Source organism: Strix uralensis, chromosome 15, assembly GCF_047716275.1.
Source record: "Strix uralensis isolate ZFMK-TIS-50842 chromosome 15, bStrUra1, whole genome shotgun sequence".
Taxonomy (NCBI): domain Eukaryota; kingdom Metazoa; phylum Chordata; class Aves; order Strigiformes; family Strigidae; genus Strix; species Strix uralensis.
In genome coordinates this window covers 18,820,339-18,840,801 of record NC_133986.1, presented here as the reverse complement: position 1 = coordinate 18,840,801, position 20,463 = coordinate 18,820,339, and the positions used below count along the sequence as shown (strand labels likewise).

The 20,463-nt window shown below is 57.4% G+C and overlaps 1 protein-coding gene across 6 annotated transcripts in view; it reads right to left on the bottom strand.

Moving 5' to 3' along the window:
• DUSP8 (dual specificity phosphatase 8) overlaps window positions 1-20,463 on the bottom strand; it is a 42,491-nt gene that overhangs the window by 10,232 nt on the left and 11,796 nt on the right. For 5 of the 6 annotated variants that reach the window (XM_074884934.1, XM_074884937.1, XM_074884936.1 and 2 more), the window contains exons 2-3: window positions 17,227-17,633; window positions 10,700-10,838 (exon numbers count right to left, since the gene is read on the bottom strand). In XM_074884934.1, coding sequence (XP_074741035.1) covers window positions 10,700-10,838; window positions 17,227-17,457 — 370 coding nt within the window. In that variant the 5' untranslated portion in view covers window positions 17,458-17,633. Of the gene's footprint in view, window positions 1-1,602; window positions 1,914-10,699; window positions 10,839-17,226; window positions 17,634-20,463 lie in introns of those variants that run through there. The other variant, XM_074884938.1, reaches the window with a different exon arrangement.

Here is a 20,463-nt window from a genome sequence, read left to right as displayed (position 1 = left end):
TTTTCCCCCCTGCTTCCATCCTCTCTTGGCACTGCAGCCCCCTTTGCTTTTCCCCAGCGATGCCCGGTGCAGGCAGCCCACTTGCTTGTGTGCCTTTCTCACCCACCTGGGTGAAATCCCGGTGCTCGGCAGCCTGGCCAGCTCGCCATCTCCTCTCCTGGGTGATGCTCTGTCCCTTCCACCCATCTCAGTGCACTGGAGAGAGATGCCTGGTTCTGGTCTAGCCCCCTGTCCCCCTCGCACACCCCTGCCCAGCCTGTGCTTTCCCCCAGCGCAGGTTTCACCCTTCCTTCACTCGGCACCAAATTTCATCACCCCACTGCTGGCTCCTTTTTTTTTTCCTCTAAGCACTGAGGATGGGAAAGGCGATGAATCAGCCCTGTTAATGGATTCATGTGAATTCCCCGTTTCCCCAACGGTCACCCCGAACAGTCTCTGTCCATCTGCTGCTATATCACCCCGCTGCCTCCCAACCCATGCCAGCCCACCCTGGCCTCACAGGCTGGTCCCAGATCCCCCTCCCATTCTCCCAGAAGAGCGGAAAACGTCCTTAAAAAAAAAAGGAAAAGCGGCAGAAAGGAAGCCCTCCACCCACACAAACACGGACATGCTCCCTGAGCTGCTGGGCTTGCTTTTCCTCCAGTGACTGTGCCTGCTTTGGACCAGCCTTACTCGTTCTAAGTAAAGAAAAATGTGTCATTTCCAGGAGTGACTTATTACTAATGACACCATCGCTGGGTTATGTGCTTCATGCCACAAAAACCTGTCAAGCACTTTTAGCAGGCTCCCATTTTAAGTGATGATGGAGGGGAAGTTTCTTGATTCAGCCCTTCGGTAATCTAGGTCATTCCAGGCTCGGCATATTTTTAAGATGCCCCTGTTAATATCCCCTTCCTCTGGTTGCCCCTCACCCTGGCACGGGGGGGTGGAAACACTGCGACCCCCTTTTCTGACAGAACCCCCCGAAGATGGGCAGGCAGCACCCGCGCTAGGGAAGCGAAATGGCTCCGTCGGGCAGCTGCCTGCCTGCGGGCTCCCGGCCGATCGCTCCTCGCCCCCCTCGCCCGTCCCTTCCCCCGCGCCCTCCCCTCTGCCCGGGGCGCGGGGACCCCTCCGAAAAACAGAGATGCCAGCGGCAGAGCCCGCCCGGGCTCCCGCAGCCTTCCTCCTCCCCTCCTCCTCCTCCGCTGCTCCGTCCAAGCTTGCCTGGTCGGAGAAAGGTTCAGGGGACCCCGGAGCGCTGCCCCCCCCCGCCCCTCCCCGGGCCAGGCAGCCTCACCGGCCCCCGCACCGGGTGGGAAAACTGCCTAACGCCGGGGCCGCTGCCCGCAGCCCCTCACCTGCCCGCGGGGCTGCCCGCTCCGCCCAGCTCCTTCCCTGCTGCTGCCCCCGGGCCGGCTGCCCCCGCACATCGCCCCTGGCTGGCGGGGGGCGACCGCTCCATCCCCCCCGCTCGCCAGCTGCTTTGTATCGCCGGCCCCCGCGCTCCGCTCCCCGGCCGCCTCCGGCCCGGCAGGGCTCCGGCCGAGCAGCCCCCTCTCCCCGCTCCGAACCCGTCGGAAGGACAGAAAGGAAAGGAAAAGAGCCGGCCGGCTGACAAACCTCTCCCGTCCCTGCTCTCCTTCAGCCTCCGCACCCTTATTTTCAGCTTCATCCTCCCCTCGCGCATGTCTGTCCAGAACTGGTCCTCGGAGGGGGCGACCAGCACATCCACCGGCATCCAGGCAGCGCCGGCGGCTGGCGGGGCACCTCCTGCCCACGGCTGGCGGGCCAACAAAATACTAAAAAAAAAAACCACCCAAAAAAGCCCCCCCCTGCGGCAGAGCCCCGCCAGCCTCCCCCCGGCTCCAGCCTTCAAGCCGAAAACATAAAAAGCATTAAAAAGAAATGGAGCGGGGCAGGGGGGCCGGCGCAGCCCCCTCTCCCCGGCCGCCCCCCGCCTCCTCCTCCTCCTCCTCCTTCTCCTCCTCCTCCTCCCGCTCCAGCCTGAATGAGCTCAGCGCCGCGCTGAGCCCTCCGCCGCCGCGCTCCCAGCGCTCCCAGTTAACGGTGACGGCCCGCGGCCGCGCTCCTCTCCCAGCACACGGCCACGCAGGAGCGCGGCGGGCCCGGCACACGCGGCCGCTCCCCGCTTAAAGGCGCAACCGCGATTTTCTCGCCCCCACCCCCAACCCGGCAGCGAGCGGAAGATGCGTGCCTGCACCGCGCCGGATCGGGCCCCGCGGAGTTAACCTGGGGACGGGGGCTTGGGGGGAGGGAGCTAATGCCCACACGGCATTTTAGCACCGGCCAGGGCGGTGTGTGATCAAACCCCCGCGCCGAAGGGGAGGTGGTACCGCTCTCCATCCCTGCTGTCCCCCCGTCCGGGGACCGGCACCCCACGGCTGCGCCCCATCCTGCCCCCTTCCCACAGCTGCTCCTGGCAGGGCCTACGTGCATCCCCCGGGGGGATGCTGAGCTCTGAACCCCAGTGCCAGGAAGGGCAACGCCACGATCTCCCAAGCGGGAAACTGAGGCACAAAAGCTTAAATAACATCTCCGGGGTTCTCTGCTGCAGGGCAGAGCTGGGGACTGGCCAGCAGGTCCCTAATCACCAACTCATCTTTCCTCTTGATATCTCTACCGAGAGCATCACCCAGGAGGGACTCATCCTGGAATGGTTTCAAACAGCTGGAGGCGAACAGGCCCCAACAGCTGGCGGGGAAAGGGGGGCGGGGGGGGGCTCTGGGCTGCTCACACCTGCGCGTGGCCGCATCAGATGGAGTTATCTGCCTGCTCCCCCTGGAGCAGGACTGCGGGCTGGAGGAGATGCATCCCCCACCAAAGCCTTCTCACGTGCAAAAGTCCAGCAAGAGGGGCCGTGTAGGAACAGGCTTTCCCAGTCCCACCAGGGTCTGCCCAGCAGCGGTGGCTTCTGAAGCAGGTGGGGGCTGATGTGTTTTCTCCTTTGTATTTGTCCTGGGGGAGAGAATTACTTGTCCCCCCTTCCCACCCGTGGGACTCCTTAATACGTCTCCACACAGCTCCTTATGAGTTTATTGGTCTGAGCCCAGGCCTCCAGAAAATCATTCAGGATTATAGTAAGCGGAGGAGGAAGGGGGGGGGCATGTATTGTGCCTTTGAAAATCTGAAGCTTTACGGGCTGAAAAACCCCAGGCTGAGCCATATGTGAGTGACTTCAGTGTTTTTCCTTTGAATGACATCACATGAGATGAGGTCATTGGCATTAACTAAGTGCTCTCCCCTCCCCCCCCACCCCGAGCGGAGCCAGCCTCCTAACGAGCCTTGTTGTTGTAACAAATATGGTTTGATTATTATCAGATGTGGGTCAGAGGTTGGATAAAATTCAAAGCGTGCTCCAACTAGGCTGGAAGAGAGAGGAGCAGCTTTCCCCCAAGAGCTACGCTCAGGAAGCAGCTCCCACAGCAGCTCCCCAGGGGGTCTGTGGTCCCCCACATTGGCCACCTCCATCCCTACAAGGGAGGGCGCATGATGCTGGTGGCCAGTGCCAATGGCTCTCGTCAATGGAGATGCCTCCATCTCCCACCACCGCTGCGCCAGCGGTGCTCGACCCACGCTGGCAGGCGATTCAGCTGTGACCCGCTCCGTCAGCTGTGGCCGGGGCTGCGCTGGGGTGGAAACCATCGCTGGGAGGGGCAGGGGCAGGGGCTGGCTGGCTGCGCTGTGCCAGCCGAGGGGGATGCTGCAGGAAGCACGTGGAGAATTAAGGGGTGCAATCATCAACCTGTCCTTGACCCAGCGGTACACACGTATGCGTTTGCCTTCCCTCACTGCCCTCCAGTTGCCTGACTCCTTCAGGCTTGCAAGAACCCTCAACACAAGTTATTTCGGTACTGGCAGGTTCCTTTAGGATGTGTTTGGATGGAGTTTTCAGTTCAGGGCTGCTGGGAGCCCCAGCTGGGGAGCTGAGCACGACACCACCACACAGCCCTCGATGCTGGAGGCTCACCGGTGTCCCACATCCCTCTGCCCCTCAGCAAAAGACAAGCAAGCACAGGTAGTCAGCAACCCCCTTCCTGGGGGAAGCCATCTGGAGGTCCAGCCACATGGAGATGCCACCTGCAGCCACCATTCCTCAGGCAGCATCCTCCTCCTCGCTCTCTCCCCACCTTCTTCACCCCTTTGCCAGGACCAGGGTAGGGGTTGGGAGCTGGTGCTGGGGCAGGGGAGAGCTGGCAAGTAGGGAGATGAAAGGCAACATCCCACACATTAGCTGCTGCCCCTCGGCCCCTTTCCCCAAGTGCTCCTCCTGGCCAGCCTGTTGCCCATCCTGCCTCCAGCCCCTCTTTAGGAGACAGAGGTGCATCACCCGGGCAGAGATGCCCAGCCTCGCCGGCCCCGCTTTGCTCTCATTGCTACAGCACTCACTGGAAAGACATCTGTGACGGGTCGTGCAACCTGCCTGCAAGAGCAGGGAGCAGAACGAGCCCCCATTCAGCACCTACATACCCATCGTGACAGCACCTATAGCCTGGCATGAGCCCAGCTGGGCAGCAGCCAGCAGCTCCTCTCTCCACCCAGTGCCAGGACCTTATAGTAATTGCCAGCGGTGACCTTTCGCGAGTGTGCGGCGCGGGCCCAGGGAAAGGGGGAGGCAGATGAGGGGAGGCACGTTTCTCAAAAGGAAGGAAACCATAACTAGGCAGCAGCTCCTGCCCATCAGGATCTCTTACTAGGGAAGTTGCCTTCCTCCCGTTGGCTTTCCAGAAATGAGAAACGGAATTACACAGCGGTTTTGTGAGTCTTGGCAACCAGAGGGCTGCTCTTCCCTAAGCCCCTTCCCCTCTGTGCCTCTCCACGTTCAGCCCTTTCGCTCGCCTTTTCTGGGTCCGATGGTTAAAAACGCGGCTGGAGGGGGAGGGGAAGCTCCTCGGGGTAATTATAGAATCGGGAAAACAAGTTGTCTGACGACAGCGTTGCTAAACAGGGAGGTTTAGAGCATAGGTCTGGAATACAATCAGCTCGCACATACGTGACCTGGCTTAACCCCTCCCAGGGATGCAGCCGCTGGTCCCGCCGGGGCTGAAACCCTCCCAGGCATCTCCCGGTTGTGGCGGAGGGTGGGAAGGGGGCACCTTACCCTGACGCTGCGCCTCAAGCTGCGAGACTGGGAGCACTCCCTAGGGCCACCACTGGGCTGGGTGGCCGGGGTTGGATGCCAGCACCCACTGGACAGGGGCTAGAGGGTGAGAAAACACGGTCCTGCCCTGGCCAAAGTAGTCCCAGATGGCTTTGCTGCAGGAAAGCAAGCAGCTCCTCTAGTGCCATGGACACAGGGATGTTTTGTGCGAGAGGGAGGGAGGTTTGGAGAGTTATCTAAACCTCCAGGACTGTAACAATCACAAACCTTGGTGTTACCATTTGATTTTTTAAAAAGCGCCTCTCCCAGTAGGCTGGCAATAGGGCCCTACCTCCAGCCCTCTGGACAGTCAAAAGAAAAGCATCGCTGCGGGTAATCCCCCTGCACCCCACCACCTAAGCCTGCAAAAGGCTGGGTGTAACCCCCTTCACAGCACTTCTTACCCTTCTTCCATTCCCAAGCATTACATGGGCAGTTTGTAGATGAAGAACAACCAGGATCCCCATTCACATTATTTGCAAAGCTGGTTCTTCAAAACTCCCAAATCTGGGAGAAGCAAGAAATCGAGAGTCCCACATGAGCGCTCTTTCCTGTCTCATCCCACCCCTGCACCCTCCTTATCCATACCCACACTCCTGCCAGCTGAGGATCTGCCTCTTCTGGCTCATCACGGTACGCTACGGGATGGAGACGTCCATGGGTGGACAGAGGTGCTTTGCAGGAGGTTCGGAGGCAGTAATTAGACTTTAGAAGAAAAACCTGTGGGTACATCTGATGGCTTCATGCCAATAAGTCCATAAGCACTCTTAAACCTTGCAGCCCGAGGGTACCTGGAATAGCCCTAATGCTTGACCTACACATGCATCTTCAGCCCCGTGTACCGAGCAGAGGCTCTGCTGGAGCCAGAGGACAAAGTCCTCTGCATGTGCTACGTCCCCAGGAGACACGCACATACCAAAGTCGTCAGATGAAACTGTGATGCTGTCCAGAGCAAGCTGACCATCAAATAACCAGCTGCAGTGGGGTCCTGCTTCCCCACTCCCATCAGAGACCTTCTGACTGACAACCAAAGTGTGGGTGTTGAGGATATTTTCTTTCTTAGATTATTTTTTTCTTACACTGGGTTTGTAAAGATGCCTCGCTCCTGGTTCTGGATCCTGCTAAGCTTTTAGCTTCAGCATCAGCCATGACAAGCTTTGCAGATTCATTTGTGTTTTTGCTGCCTTTCAGATGCACATGCTGTCTCCAGCCCCTGGGACTCTGACTAAAAGCAAGTCACCTCTGCTCTGCCCTGCCCATGCGCTGCTTTTGCACCTGCCTAGCTCGGCTTTTTTCATTCATCTTCTCTTTTCCTCTGAAACAGCCCCAGCCTGACGCGTTTCAAGCGGAGCAGGCAGCAAGGGAGATGTGATGCTGGCATGTGGCTTCTCAACAACACGACACACAAAAGTATCACGGTATTTTCAGTCAAGGATGAGCAAAGTCACATTCAGCTGCCCTGATGTTTAACCTCCTTTTAGGACTGTCCCTATGCAGCAAAAAAAAAAGGGCTTTTTCTTTTTTTTTTTTTCTTATTAAAATCATCTGTCCCTGAGTCCTTGTTTCTAAAATAATTCCAGCCAGTGCTGAACCCACTCATGCCTGGGCAGCCCAAGTCAGCTCCTGCAATGGAAATCCCCTTTCCTTTTTCACTACTTCAATTTGTCCGCTCTGAAGTCACCTGCCTTTGGTAGATTCCCCCAAAATCCCCCAAATCTCAGCCCCCTCCAGATCATTGCCACCGCACAAATACAACTGTTCCTGGCCACGGCACCGCTGGGCTGGAGAGGACCTGGGTCATGGCCAGCGCTGCCAAGGCCAGCCCGCTCACCGAGGAGGAGGATGGCGAGTGGAGGGCTGGGAGGGATTTCTTGCTGATGATATTGTTACATTCTTTCCGAATCCTGGGAGTAAACAGACGCTCCAAATTTAGAAAGAACAGGACTGGAAAATTTAAACATTCCTTGAAGAATTGGTACAAAAGGGGGGTGGGGGGGGCTGAAGATGATCTCACACGCGCTCCCGAGCCAGATGAAAAGCTTATGACTCGAGTTCGGAAAGCAAGTGAGGGGCCTGTTTCAGGTCGGAGCGTGATATCGCAACGATAAAGCTCCCCCAGTGCATGAAACCACAATGAAAAGAGCCTCTGCCATGCGAGGGGGGTCCCAACCCCAGCCATCGGGTTCGTCTCCGGCTGGCAGATGGCTTCGGGTGCAGGAGAGAGGAGCCCGGCGCTCAGCGCAGGACCAGGAGCAGGGACAGGATGGGTGCCTGAGCATCATCTGGACGAGCATCTCAAGCCCTCGGCAGTCGCTTTTAGTCACTGAATGAAGATCTCCCCACCCTCCGCTGCAGCTGCACAAACGGAGAGGAGCCGGTGAAGCTCAGCACCCAGCAGCTCAGCACCACGCTACAGCTCTGGCCGGGCTCCAATACAAGAGCTGGCATGCGGGAGCCATCAGGGAGCGATGGAGCCAGACCGCTGCTGCTGCTTCATAAACAGATAATGGCTGTTAATAAAAACCAAGCAGGGGTTTGCAAAGGGGAAGAAGAAAGGGGAAAAAAAGCAGAGTGAAATAAAAAACCAAAGCAAAAAATAGCAAAAAAATAGCAAAAAAAAAAAGCAAAAAAGCAAGGGTTTGTGCTGAAGTAAACAAAGGTTAAAGAACAGTCAGGCTCCTGCAGGAATAGCAGAGCTGGGCCGGGAGGGAGGGAGGGGGCATTACGTAATGCAGGAAAAATGTTGGCTCCATTCAGTTTTCCACCACTTCATGTGATGTCAGGAAAACCATATAAATCAACAGGCTTTCTGCTCCCACGGATGGAGGGCAGCAAGCAGCACTATTTATACTTACACAATTAAAAAAAAAAAAAAGGGAAAAAAGAAGAGAAGCCGATGATTTCCAAGACTGGGAATAATTGACTCAGATTCCTCCTTCCCAGCCCCTCTGGAATCGCTGCTTCTGGGCTGTTAACCCTTGAGGTGTCCCCGCCGCCGCTCTAGCCACCCCCAGCTCCCCTGTCCTCACCCATACAGCCCCCAGCTGTTTCAGGGGTCTGAAGGACGATGGGCTGGAGGCGAGCAAGAATGGCCAAGCACGGTGCTTGCACGAGATGGGGACACGGAGGCATGGACGCATGTCACATCTGATGGGGCTGAGGAGAGCTGGGGAGCACAGAGGGGCTGTGTAGGGCTGCCACAGCGGGTTGGGGACCCTCGGGACAGGGTTCCCTGGGGTGCTAGCATCCATTTAGGGACAGGCTGAAATTTCAGGACAGGACCCTAAGATTTCAGCAGCCCTTGGCAACCTGACTCCCTGCTGGGGTCACAAGCCACCTCCAGGGAGGACACAGGCACCTCTTCTGGGACACAACATAGACTGAGGCAGGACAAGGTGCCTGAGCCCAGAGTGGACAGACCGAGGGGTTAAACCCCACCAGGACGAGGGGTCAGAATCAGGCCTGGCCACACATCCCGCCCCAGATCTCCCAAGCGCTGCGGAGCTGCCTCTAAAGCAACCCGGCTGCTGCCCGCACCGCAGGCAGGAGGAAGCTGCGCCTGTCGGCAAGCGTGCCCAGCCTCCCCCGGACGCTCTCCGCAGCCGCTTCCAGTCACGATTTCCATGTAAAACACTGCCGCCATGACCCAGTGTTCTACATTTCGGTTCCCATTTTTTCCACCCGCTGGTTGCCCGCGTTCCACAACAGGCCATGGCCCTGCGGCGCTTTTAATTAGGGAGGTTTAAGCTTTGCTCGGTGCCTAGCACAGCTGTTCTTGCTTGGGAGTCCGGGCTCCTGCAGTCCAGGGGAGTGGAAATGGCTGCCCTGAAGATGGAGGATGTGTGTGCCCAAGCAGGGTGCAGGTTTGCTCGTGTGGCTCAGCTGTGGCGATGCTGATGGCCGCGGGGTGGCACGGTGCCGGCACTCACCCGGCACGTCCAGCATGTGGCTGGGGTGCACCAGCACTACCGGGGTCCCCCAAGCCTCCCCTCACTTTCCCAGAGAGAAGAAAGCTCTGGAGCTTTCCAGGCCACCTCACCCAGCCCTGTCCCTGCTCCAGGACTCAGGGAGTGGGGATGTGCAGACAAGCGCTCCCCCTCGCCCAGCCCTGGGAAAGCGACAGTGGGTTGGGGGGTGCAGGGGTCACGCTGCGAAGGCTGTTTCCTGACCCATCCTGGTGACTAAGCAGGTTCCTTCCCAGATAAGACCGAATACACCCTCTCCTGTACCATGTGCCAAGCCTTGCCCTTGCTTATGCTGTGGCGACCTTGGAGCCACAGGCATGGCTGCTGGGGTGGGCCAGGGGCTGCTGTAGCAAGCTCACGGCTGTAGGCTCCAGCACTGGCCTCAGCAGAGCTCCTGCAACACAGGCCATGTTAATTAGCTTTAATGGGATTTCCTGTAGCCTCTACTTGCTTTTGAACCTCTTGGACCAGAAGGTTTATTCCCGCTGTTTCTCTGCTCTTTTCTCCCCATCACAACGCAGCTACTCTAATTCAACAGCACCTACCCATGCCCTGCATGGGCAAGGCTCCCTGAATGCCACTTGCTTTTGCCACCTTCCCCATCACAACTGCCCCTCCCCAGGGCCTGTCACGCTGCTGGGTTTGAAGGTATGGCTGCTCCCTCCATCGCTGTGATGCCCTGGAGACACAGAGGTCAGTACCCTCTGCCTTCAGCACCAAAGCAGCACCCAGTCGCCACAGGATGAGGACGGGCTTGGGGAACAGAGACGATCCCCATCTCTGCGCTTTCGGCACTATCTAGAAGCCTGGCTGAGCTCAGCAGGACTGAGGGGCTGTGTGGGGCAGCACCTGCCCACCCCTCCATGGGCAGAAAGCTCAGAGGTGGGCAGCCAGCCAGGCAGACGCCTGGCTGTCCCAGCCACGGGGAATTAAAGGCAGCTTTAACTCTCCCTTCGGCAGCTCACTGCCTCTTTCTCCTCCTCTCTGCTGGGCCAGGGCATTTCATTCATCAGTCGCCTGCCTCCCATTCTGCTCTGCAGAAGGGCTGTAATTAGGGCAGCGCGTGCCTCCTCCTGCCTGCACGCTCGTGCCTGGAGAGCATCATCTCCAGCAGACCCTGACTCACCGAGTGATGACCCTCTGCCCCTGCCCTCCTTCCCCTTCCTAGCACATCCACAGATTTCCTCTCCTGCCCTCCCTCTAATAGCAGTGAGAGGGAGCAGAGAGCCCAAACCGGATCCGGACCTTGGCACGTTCACCAGGGATGAAGCAGCGCAGGGATGGGGGAATGAAGGGCAGCTTTTGGGTGGCTGGATCCATGCCACCGTGACCCCTCCGTACCCTCCTCTCTCATTCACTCTGGCTGGTGGGCTCAGCGGTGGGGAGCTGGACGCTGCAAGGAACGAATGCACACAGAGGACCCAGCGATGCCAGCATGGCTCGAGCCTCCTTGGTCCGCGTCCGGGGCTGCCCTCCCCCACCAGAGCCACCGGTGGCCAGGAAAGTGGGCGCAGATGGACACGTGTGGCCACAACTCCGTAACTCCAGACTAAGGGCATGAGCACCAGGTAAAGTGGTAACCCAGGGCTCCTACCTGTGAGGATGGAGACGCTGTGGAAACAGCTGTCCAGCTTGCCCAGGAGGATGGACAGGAAGCTGTCGGCAGCCAATCCGGTCACGTCCCGCGTGCTCTGGTCGTAGACCACCACGTCCTGGTGCTCCTCCGCCTCCACCTGCAGGGGAATGGCAAAAAGCATGTGTCAGAGAAACAGGCTGAGCACTGAGAATGCTGCTGCCCACACCACCGTGGGAAGCAAAGCTGAGTTTAGTGGTCACACGAGCAGGAGACCCCAGTTCCATGCTGCCCCGTGAGCTGGCTTCGCTCACAGCATGAAGGGTCCAGCCAGGCTGGGACTCTGCTCCACGGCTACAAGTGAGTGTGTCGGTACAGATGCCCATCGGAGCAACCCCACCAACTGCAAGTGCTTTTGAGCATCCTACCCAAAACAGGGTCACTCCTCCCCATCGCCCACCCTCAGCTTGACATTACTTAACTGCATCCCAGAAGTCGCCGCGACTTCTTCCACCACCTCCTCCCCACCCAACCTTTGCCCTCAGATACTCCTCTGCAGCCTGGCTGCTGTCATGTGGATTTGGGGGTGGTTCTGCAGGCAGGGGTGCTCCCACCACAGCCCTTGTGCTGCGGCTGGAGGAACAGCTCTTCAGGGTTCAGCCTGGAGACACCGTGCCCAGCACAGTAACACCTCTGTAGGCACCACCCCTCTGCAAGCTCAACCCAAACCTGCAGATCACCCCTGAGGGCTGAAGGAGAGGGAAAAATCTCTTCTTTAGTTCGGTGGATGTTCAGCAGGATGCTCTTTCTTCCTTTTGTAATGCATGGCAGGGCTTGCACACTGCAGAGATGTGCTGGGGAGAGGGAAAGGAGCTCCCAGGCTGCTCTCACGTGGCTTTACATGCCACAAACAGCACCCAGCCCTGCTGCCCGCTGCCGTAGGGTGTCCAAGGCGGGTGAGATGGTGGGGTACCCCGCAGGCAGGCAGCTGTCTGCAGGCAGGAGTCCCCCATGCCTCCTGATGGCTGGATTGCAGCAAGAGCACTCGAGGCGCAGCCAGCCATTTCTACACCTACCTGAAGGTCTGTGCATTAAAAGAAGATAAAAATCCTCGCAGAGGCACGGCTCAGCGCATCCGCTGAATAGCCGGGTGGATGGCATACGCCTGCCTTCTGAGCGCCTGCCCTCCCAGCCGGCGGGGTAGGGCACATCCATCACGTCGTGGGAGGAGGAGGAGGAGGCAGCAGAAGGCAGGGAAGGAAGGTCTGCGCCACCAAGCTGCTCTCTCCTCCGGCTTGTGTTGGAGCTGCCCATCGCCCCCCCCACACCCCCCCCCAGCCCTCTCCAAAATCTCTTTAAAGGAGAATACTTGAACTAAGAACCACTCGTGGACACCCGCCTCCCTTTGCTGTCTCACTGCCATGCCCTATCTTACCACCAGAGCAGATTTGCTCAGGGTTTCTGTCGATATTAATGCTGCTTTCACACCCTGCTGCAGGTGCTTCCCTGCTCGGCAACGTGAGCGCCATCCAAATAAAACTGCAGGGTGCACTGATTTAGCTGAGCTCATCAGATCTCCTCGCCGCAGCGGAAGGACAGCCCCGCACCGACAGAAATCCCCGCCGGGGCACCACGCACAGCTCTGCACTAGGAAGGGGGGGGCTCAAAGGAGCTGCCTGTTCTGAGCCCAGCACCAGGCACTGGAGAGCAAAACTGGCCCCACAGGTCAGTGAGATAACAGGCGGGATGAAAAGGCAGTGGCAGGATGAGAGGGAAGAGAAAAGGATGTGGGAATTTTAAAATAAGACACTGAAAAATGACTGAAGCCACCTGGGGTTAAGCCAGCTGAGGATCTACCCCAGCATCTCTTCCTCGGCCACCCCTGAAGCAGGAGTTTTGCCGGAGGCCATCCCAAGCAAATAATCAAGGGAAACACTGTGGCTGCCGAGCCAGCTCAGAGCCAGGAGCCCACTGGTCCCTAGCAGGGCCACTATCCCTTCAAGCTCTCTAGCATGCCATCAGCACATCCCAGTAACCCCATCCCCAACCTGAAGCCCTGTGACAGCGAAAGCATCTCCCCCAAAAGCACGATGAGGTGGGGACCGAGCTGCGGCGGGGCAGGGGCTCGTCCTGGCTGCGTGGTCCAGGCCGGCGTGGCTGCAGGGGAGATACCAGCTCTGGCCGAGCAGAATTATCCCACAATAGGATTTAGTGTTCCCTCCACACGGGGAGGCTTTGTTTGGGCCATTACTGCAGGGTTGCCGAGCGACGGCAGAGATGTGCGACACGGTTTACATCTTATTAAAGTTATAAGGTTTCACTCAATGTAAATGCCAAACAAACACTGGCCTTGCATGGCCCGACTGCAGAAAATAAATATGCTGCTTGCTGGGACAAGGATGCCTGTAGGATGGTCCTGAGGAGCCCTCGTGGAGCACACAAGGAGCCTGCACCAGCATCCCAGCTCCTCGCCACAAAGGGAAATGAGAGGGAGATGTTTAATCCGGTCCATGGGTCTTCCATTAACCTCACACGCTCCTGGTACGCAGGAGAATGCACAGGCCCATCTCTGGCCTTAAACATATGGAGGTTAAAAACTAACCAGGGCAGAGGAGGAGGGTACTGCTGAAGAGATGCTCAGGGGCAGATTCCTGCCTCTGCTGGGTGCTGGCACAGAGCAGGGGCAGGGCTGACAACAGGACTCCCTCCGAGGAGCAGCACCTCCATGGTGGGAGCTCTCCCATGGGGGTTGCCCATCACCCCAAGACCGCTGAAGTAACCAAACCCCCAGGCATCACCTTCCAGAAAGGGTCCCCAAATCCAGCCAGCAAGGACCAGCAGGGCCAAGGCGCAGCAAGTCTTTTGGCCCCAAGCAGATGTTTAGTGGGGCTTGCAAACCCATGCATGACTTTGAAAAGCTGCTGGCTCACCCCAGGGCACCTCCCAGAGACAAACCTCCCTGCCAACATCTCGGCTGGTGGGGATGGCCAGCCTGGAGCAGGGACCACCCGGCCAACAGCTCCACCAAACCCCAGCTGAGACCATCCATTGCCTTCGCGCCAAGGCCAGTGCTCCCCATCACCCTCCCCAGCTCTGGCTGGAGGTAACTCCCTTATGAACATTCGGTCCCCGTCACTGGGTGGTTCAACACAGCCTGGGTCCCTGCTCCGCCTCTCCCTGGCTGCCAAGCAGGGACGATGATGCTCTACAGGTGATCTGGGCTAAGATAAGAGCGAGCTACTCTTATTATCCCAATTACTACTGACATCTCAGTCACATATTGTTTCAAAACACAGTGAATCACCCCACTGAAATAACAGGGCTTCCATCAACATAAAGAGCAGCCAGGCACACGGCTCAAAAATAAGCCCCGGCTTTCCCTCAAGCAAAACAGCTGCTTGCAGAGCCATGCTCCTAACACAAATAAATAAATATTCCCATTGCCTGAAGACACCCTTGTCAAGCCTCAAACCACGGCTATAGCTGCCCTGGAGATAGCTATATTTCAGGAAGCGAGAAGAGGTCGAGAGGTGGAAAGTCTTTCCAGGGGGATCTTGAAGAAGTGAAATTTTCAACATTTCCCTCAAGAAATGCTAGTGAAAACCCCAAGCAGGAATTTCCCATAACCTCTGCCCCCGAAACTGCACCAAGGAGCTGAATTATTCCTGTTGTTATTGGAATTTTTTATTGGGAGATTTTGTTATTGTTAGTACTGGGAGAAGGGTTCAAAACCAAAACGAGAGCGGTACATTGGTATTATTTTTGTGTGGAAGGAGACTATTGCTAATTGGGAAATGAATTGCTGCTGCAGTTTTTCACAGGTCGGGCACCACACGAAGATGGTGGATGATGGGGCTCGGGGAGCAGTGGCTTAGCTATGCCCATGATCGTAGGCATATTTCACTGAAAAAAAGAAAGGGATTTTTACTTTCCCCTTTTATTCTTTCCTATCAAATGGACCTTTCTGTGCACCAAAAAAGCCAGGAGCTGCTGTTATCCCACAGCATCACTCCAAACCGCACCATCCAGAAGCATCATTAATGGTACCTTTCCTTAACAGGTATGGAAAGAGGGGTGTGAGCACTGGGAAAAGCAAATTAGACAAAGGCTCTCATCCCCCCTGCCTGCACACAGGCAGGAGGAGTGGAAGGGAGAGCCAGGTGGGGTCGAGCAAAAGCTTTGCTCTGTATCAGGCCCTGCCTCCTACTCCAGAAGGCGATCGCCAGCCAGGGCATCGCCGAGCTGGGATGCGCAGGTCGAGCTCTCTTTGCAGTGGGCAGGTGAGGAGGAGCAGGACGTGGTGGGGGCTCAGAGCTGCCCTTTCCCTGCCCAGGCAGCCCTGCGTCGCTGCGGGCCGCCTTTGTCTCAGCAGCCCCGGCCGGCTGGGAGCAGGAAACAGGAGGAGGGCGGGAGGCCCGTCAGGAGGAATAATGGGGCTGGACAATCGCGCCACTGATGTCACCCTTCCTGCCATCTGCTCCCAACACCAGCCATGCCCCCCGTCCCCCCCTGCTTCGCCCCACCACCTCCCCCAGCCCCAGTGCGGGGAGCCAGGGGCAGAGCAGGGCCAGGGCTGCGGGGAGGGGTTGGCCAGCGATGGCAGGTGGAGGCAGGGAAATGATACCAGGTAACGGAGGGCTAAACCAGCTTTCAGCATCCCCCTCTGAGGGTCTGTGCACCTTGAGGCAGCAGATCATACTGATTTCTGGGGGTCCACAAAATACATCCACAACCCAAGTGGCTGAAACCAGAGGTGTGGGGTAAGAAGAAAGGGGGAGGGGAGAGTTCATCACCCCAGAAGGCAAGCTGGCAGGTGCGTGCACAAAAAGGCTTGGACACCCCGAGCCATGGCCACTACCTCCATGAGGATATGGCTATGACCCCCCCCTGCCCCCCCACTCCAGCTTCCCAGGGCAAGTGGCTTAACCTTAGAAGGGTGCCCTGAAGCTTAATTAATTCCTGGGCTGCATGCGCTGGGAGAGGCAGCGGCGAGTGCGGCAGGGGCTGCGCAGAGCGGCAGCGGGGGCACACCGCCTCCTGCCCCTGCATGTATCGGGAGAGATTTCAGCCGTACGGAAAAGAAAAAAGGAAAAACCATGAATTAAAGACGGTGGCAACGCCTCTCCTCCGCCCCCCTAGCATCCGTGGTTATAATCAGGTCCCCAGCCGGTACCTGGACCATTACGCAATGATCCTGGAGTGGGGAGGAGGCGATCGCTCCTTCCATGGGGACAGAGCAGGGACCGCAGGATGGCCCGGCTGACCCCTTTGAGAGCCACTGCTCCTCTGCGGCTGAGGAGCTGCGGGTTTGCAGGCAGACAGCATCAGCTGACGTTAACTCTTCCATGCTTCCCCCTTCCCCATCATTCTCCTCTTCTTCCTCCCCCTTGCGCATCGCTTTTGCTGCTGCTGCTGCTGCTGCTGCCGCTCCACGTGACGGCGGCCACTGCAGAGGTGACCCTCGCCGGGAGGAGGGCTGCTGCACCGCTCTCCTCCTCGCTTGCGAAAAACTGATTATTCTGCTTTATTCTCCGGGGGATTTAAGAGCAGCTAAAGCCGTTCAGGAATCAGTCTCTGCAATCCCCTCCAAATCGCCCAGCCCGGAGCATCACCGCAGCAGATTGGCGTGAGGCCGGCCCCCCCCCCGCGCCGCGAGTCCCCTTGATCCCGGCGGGGTGATGTCACCGGCAGCCAATGCGGGCAGCGGTGGCTTCGCGGGGCGGCGGGGCGGGGGACACGCCGCAGATGGCTCCAGCTGGGCCCAGCATTTGATTAATCGCCTGAATTACCCTCGCTTTGCCATAAAATTACAAGGCAGGAGTGGGGGAACGGTAAAAGCGAGCCGGCGGGAGGGTGGGCTGTGATGGCAAACCACCCTCCGGCTCGTCCCGCAGCCCAGCGCCCACTGGCGCAGCCCTCCACCAGCATCTCGGCGGAGGGCAGGACCTGGCCGATGGCACCGCCGGGACACCCAGCACTGTCCTGGCTGCAGCTCCAGCCCAGCTCCGTGGCGCAGAGCCACCTCTATTATTTAACCAGGAGCAATAGAGAGAGGAGCCTGGGAGAGATAATATGCCATGACACCGGATAAGAGTTTCTGGCGTCACAGGGGAGGAGGATTACATGTCCCTGAATGGAGTTAGAGATGACAGAGGGGAGGGGAAGAGTTTTTAGCAGGGGATTAAGCTTACAGCTCCAGAAAGGCTTTGGGGGGGTTGTTTGCTGGCATAGGACAAGTTCTAAGGCTGATATACCTGTTAGACTTGCCTGGGGAGGGCTCCTGGAGCAGGAAGCCGCGTCAAAGGGGTGGCGGCAACAAACAGGTCCCCAAGGACAGCCCTGTGGCTGCATCAGTTCATGCTCCAGCTCTCCAAAGGGTGCCAGAGAGGTGCCAGCAGACACTGGGGTGAAGGGACGCAGGAGGAGGATGTACACACCAGGCACAGACCGGCCCTTAGGCCAGTCTGCATCCCACCCCACCCTGCCCCTTTCTACTGGGGAAGAGGGTGCGAGCATCTACCAGGAAAGGTGAGGGTCAGATCCCCTACCTTCATCTTGGAGGTGGGCTGGATGAGCTCCGTGATGGAGACCTTGTCCTGCTGGAGCCTCCTCTTGACGAGCTTGGAACAGCAGATGTTGACGGAGCTGAGGACGTGCCAGGAGTTGTACTCCACGAAGGAGCGGCTGTCAATGACCAGGGTGCCCTCCGCTCCGTTCCTCAGGAGGCTGGCCAGCTTCTTCGGGTCCATCACCTTGCGTGGGAGCCTGTCCCCAGCCATAACGGGCCCGTCCCCTCTATGGCGAGTGGGGGGCAAGGGGCGGAAGGGCAGGGCAGGGACGCCAGCACCCGTCTCCCCAAGGGGAATGAGCGAGGGGGTAAGGGGTGAGCAGGGCAGCACCCGTCCTGGTCTCCTCACGCTGCTAACACCCAGGATGCCAACTCATTGTGCTGAACCTGGAAAGAGAGGAAAGGAGCAGACGACTGGTCAGCTGGGCAGGACATGACATTCACCTTAGGCCAAGTCCCCAAGGGCTTGGCCTTTAGAAGACTGCAACAAGCCACACTTCCTAGGTATGCTCTCCCAGCCCGCGGGCAGCTGTGGATCCAGAGCTGCCCAAGCCAGAGGTTTTCTCTTTGTATTTAATAGCCCTCAGTGGAGCTTTCTTCCATAAATTTGTCTAATTGCTTTTTGAAGCCATGTCAGGTTTTAACAAGCACAGTGGCCAGTGGCAGGGAGCAGAACAGTTTGCCAGCTATGGTGAAGAAGTCCTTCCCCTGGTTTGCTCCAAATCTGCTAACCGATGGCTCCTCTGGGTGACCCTTACTACTTGCACTGGAAGAGGCTACACGTGCCCGTTCCCTAATCACCTTCCCCACGGTTCTCATCACATCTAGATCTCGTTTAGGAGCCTTTCAGGTCAGAGCATCTACAGAGTCGCCTGTTGCACAGGTGCCTCTTGCCACCTCAGCCAGCCCAGCTCCGACACGTCATGTTTGAGAGGCAGGCACACGGAGGGCCTGCATGGAGCAAGATGTCTCCTTCTTTCCCTGTTCCCAGCCCAACAGCTCCTCGCACTCAATTTGCTTTTTCTGACCTCTGCAGAGCACAGAGCTAATGGTTTCACAGAAGCAGCTTAGCTCAGCTCCAAGGTTTTACTGCTGCATGGCAATAGCTAGTTGGGGGCCCATCAGACACACCACCAAATCAGGTTTGCTCACCCATGTCCGTCACTTCACACTGGATTTCACCTGCCTTTTATCAGAGCCTGCTCATGGGTATCTTGCCAGCTTGCCCCCTGGCAAGTCAAGAGAAGATGACCGCCCTTGCAAGCCAAGAAGTAGAGTTGACCTTCACTCCTGCCTTCAAGAAAGATGCCAGGCATTAGGGCAGAAGCCCTGGTAAACTGTACTCGGACTGAGGTGGCCCTGAAGCAGCTACTGCTTTCCAGCATCTAAGCTGCACAGACTTTTAAAAGGGGGCTCGTATACAGGGGTACATATCTGGGCTCCATCTTAGGAGCTGAGGAGGGTCAGGCCTGGTGCTCTCTGAAGTGCCACCAGAGGAACAAGCTTCCTCCATGCACAGCCCACGGGGTCTGCGAGAGCAACAGGCAGGCTGGGGGACATTCAGCTCAGGGTGTCTTCTTAGGTTTTAATGGCACACGTCATTGCAGGCATGTTTTAATGGCATTAAGTTTTAATGCCGCTGCAGTCATTCAGAAAATACGCCTGGGCTACTACCAGGCTCCTCTTGTTCCTGCCAGACGGTGTTTTAGAGAGAACCCACAAGCTGTTCCATGGAAGCTTTAATGCATCTGAATTAGGAGCACTATGAGTACCATGCCTGAAAAGGCCAGCGTAAAGATTTTCATTGACTTCTGCAGGGCCAGGATTTGGTCCATGGACTAGAGGAGGCTTATGAGTCACCCTGATCAGAGTCAGCCAGCAGTTCTTGAATGCTCTTACACCCGAAGCCCCTGCAGTGCAGGCACCTACTGCAATGGTAGCTCAAGGCATAAAAGAGATGCTTGAGCAGGACATGCTACTGGGTGAAATGATAGGGACCCGTCACCAAACCTGGAGGGCGCAGCCAGATTGCAGAAAAAGGATGGAAACCCACAGAATATGAGGATGGGGATTCCAGCATTCACTCTGGCTCATGACTCCGGTGCTAACAGCCCCAACTTCCCTGGGCTACCAGACCTGCCTCCCAAAGCAGGGTGTAAATGTCCCAGGCTTCAGCCTCAGGATCCAAGCTCCCAATGCAAGGCCACAATAGGATGTGCAATCCTCCCCTGCCCCTGTATTGCACCCCTGCTGCCTCTGCCAATGTGTTAATTCAAATTGGGGGTGGGGGGAATCCCCTAAAAGCTGCAATAGTGATGGCCCCTCCTGGCACAAAGTGTTTTGGCAGTCCCACAGCACTACAGCGTTGCTGTCCCCGGCCCCACGGTGAGCTCATATTGCTCTGTGGCTCCTCACAGCGACTCCAATTAGAGCTGCCCCCTCGGTGGGCGGCTGGCTGTCCCCCCACCGCAGGAACCCTGCTCCCCCCGCCTCCCCCCAACACTCCTCCAGGGGGGCTTAAAAATTGAAACAGTTCTAATTAGGGGGTCTGAGGGGGAGCGCGGCTGGCTCCTGCTGGGATATGACACACCTCATTACGTCGCTACCGCCTTGCCAGAAGACCCCCTGCTGTACTTTGGCTATAGAGCCAGGGCACTCAGAAAGGATGCAAATTAGCCAGCTTTTCCCCTTCATCTTCCTTTCACACCCCACTCCCCAAATCACTTTCTGCCTCCCATCTCCATCAGGACACCAGGCTGCAAATTCTTCTTGGCTCTTCCAATTACATCCAAGAAATAAAAAGGGAATGGAGAGAGTTGACAGACAAAAAAGATGGGGATAATACCACGGCAGAGGGATGAGAGTGAAAGACTGAAGCTGGAGGAAGGAGCGATCCAACATGGGGGACACATTGCACAGTACTGTTAGAGATAACATGGTATCTGCTCTCCAGATAATGTGCAAGGGGTAAACTTTGGGGGTCTCAGACACAAATAGAGGGGTCTGGGAAAGATAACAGATCCTTGATCACTTAACTGCTCTGAGAAACCTGTTCGGAAGAGGCCTTCCAGGCATGAAGTTCTGGTAGATGACCAGGAGCTTGGGTGGAAGAGATTGGAGAAGACAGATGAGGAGGTTTCCCAGCTCAGCTAATAGCTGCCCTCCTTCAGAACAACAGGATAAACGTCCGCTCCAGCATGCCTGGGTGGACCTGGTG